The 2,033-nt window shown below is 38.4% G+C and overlaps 1 protein-coding gene across 1 annotated transcript; it reads left to right on the top strand.

The window, feature by feature from the left end:
- Window positions 1-443: 443 nt before the first annotated feature.
- On the top strand, window positions 444-884 carry ier3ip1 (immediate early response 3 interacting protein 1). The gene is made up of 2 exons (XM_015396245.1): window positions 444-575; window positions 724-884. Exons 1-2 carry the CDS (start codon window positions 485-487, stop codon window positions 882-884), a joined length of 252 nt encoding a protein of 83 aa, XP_015251731.1. The 5' UTR covers window positions 444-484.
- The last annotated feature ends 1,149 nt before the right edge of the window (window positions 885-2,033 follow it).

Genomic DNA, 2,033 nt, shown 5'->3' with positions numbered 1-2,033 from the left:
CCTTTCAGAGACACATACATTTCTCTTTACCCCATATAACACGAAATCTAGTTCTGAAAAGAACATGAATTCTGTACTTATCATCTTTAATGGCACTTTATTGATGTGTATAATTAACCACAGTGTTTTTGTTGTCAAAAAATTATGAATACATGAAAAAATAGTAAGTAATATATGAAAAATTAAAATGAAAATTTCACTTGAGAGTATTACTGCTGCCACCATCTGTATTAGAGGGGGGAAAATGGTAGGGGTGGCAAATTAATGGCTAAGAGTGGCCACCAGTGGCCCCCCATCTAGCTCCGCTTCTGTTTCTAATGCACCGAACATCACAGGTTACTTTATAAAAAAGGGAGAGACGTTGAACTACAACAACTACCGCTCGCGCCGCCTTCCCGACACTTAACATTTCTTTACGGCTGTGATGTCCCGTGTGGACAATGACGACAGAGAAGAGGGCGGGGCTAAAACAGGAGTTGCCAGCATGGCGTTTACTCTTTACACCCTCATCCAGACCGCTATTCTATGCATCAATGCCATCGCCGTGTTGCATGAAGAAAGGTTTCTCAGCAAAAGTAAGCGTTCATGTGAAGTAAAAAGACTTTTAATGTGTCTCATCATCACTCAGTCTGTGAATAACATGATGAGCAGATATTTAAAGAGTTTAAATCAAACTACGGATATGTTTATTAGTATATTTTCTTTCTCTGTGTGTGTTTCCAGTGGGATGGGGTGCTGATCAGGGAGTTGGAGGTTTCGGGGATGATCCAGGAGTCAAAGCTCAGATACTGAATCTCATCCGATCAGTTCGGACCGTCATGAGAGGTGGTGCATCCATGGCTTCAACTACACTGCAAAACTGTTCAGTGCATCTAAATAAATAAGAACTGGTCTTAAAATATTAAATTCAAAGTAAATTGATAGAATAGAATAGAAAATCCTTAATTGTCCCACAGCAGCAAAAAGATAAAAGAAAAAAATGGTTAAAAAAAATGGACCTTAGAAAAATGCATAAGAATAACATTATAGTGAAGAGTTAAAAAATAAAGAAATGAAATACCGTACTGTAAAGTGTTTTAACAATATAAAAAACTGTGCATTTGGAGAATAAATAACCAATGTACAGCTATGGACATTTTTATGGATATTTAAAAATAGCAGCAACATCAGACATTTGCAAAATGACAGCAGCATGTTATTTAACTAAGATAGAAACTGCAAAAATCAGCATAAATGTAACAACTTAATGAGGTTGTTGTGAACAGTGGTGGTTATAGAGTCTTACAGCTGCTGGGAGAAAGGATCTGTGATAACGCTTCCTGGTGCATTTAGGGTGCAGCAGTGTGTCACTGAATGAGCTCTCCAGTTCTGCAACAGCTTCCTGCATGGGGTGGGAGATATTATCCAACAGAGATGTTAGTTTAGTTAGGATCCTTTTGTTTCCAACCTCCTACACTGAGTCCAGAGGGCATCCAATCACAGAACTGGCTTTCCTGATCAGTTTATCCAGCAGCTTTCTCTCAGCCACTGCTCCAACAGACAGCTCTGTAGACGATGGGTGATGCTACAACAGTCATAAAAGGTCTTTAAGAGTGCCCTCTGCACTGCACTCCATTCAACTGCTTGTAGATATATATTAATGTGGAGTAGGAAGTCCGTAAACCATACCTAATTTTTGTTTAACTCACAAAAAGCATGATGGTAGAATAAATATGGATTATAACTTCATAACTTCATGCCCGTTTCAAGGCACCCTAAAGTATCTGAGGAATAAACAATAAGGGCTTTGCTTTTCTATTTAACACTCTTGTGTGTTTGGGGTCAATTATGTTGCAGACTTCTGTTTCAGGTATTTGTAGTTTTTTCATGGTCTTACAATTCCCTTATGCACCCTGTAAAATAGTAAGATTCATCGTGGATTCCATAATGGTGAGCTGATCCCTAAATCATGACTCTCCCATCAATTTACCTAACAGTCAGTGTGAGGATCTATTAATGGGACGTTTTATCTTTGTTAGGCTTAAAACATCCTG

Source organism: Cyprinodon variegatus, unplaced genomic scaffold (genome assembly GCF_000732505.1).
Source record: "Cyprinodon variegatus isolate N-32 unplaced genomic scaffold, C_variegatus-1.0 Scaffold785, whole genome shotgun sequence".
Lineage (NCBI taxonomy): Eukaryota > Metazoa > Chordata > Actinopteri > Cyprinodontiformes > Cyprinodontidae > Cyprinodon > Cyprinodon variegatus.
This window is presented reverse-complemented; position numbering and strand designations above follow the sequence as displayed.

What these genes read in the sequence shown, in the direction of transcription:
- ier3ip1 (XM_015396245.1), top strand. Translation starts at nt 485, where the DNA reads ATGGCGTTTACTCTTTACACCCTCATCCAGACCGCTATTCTATGCATC. An exon ending in AGAAAGGTTTCTCAGCAAAA is followed by an intron (nt 576 to 723) that starts GTAAGCGTTCAT and finishes GTGTGTTTCCAG; the next exon opens with TGGGATGGGGTGCTGATCAG.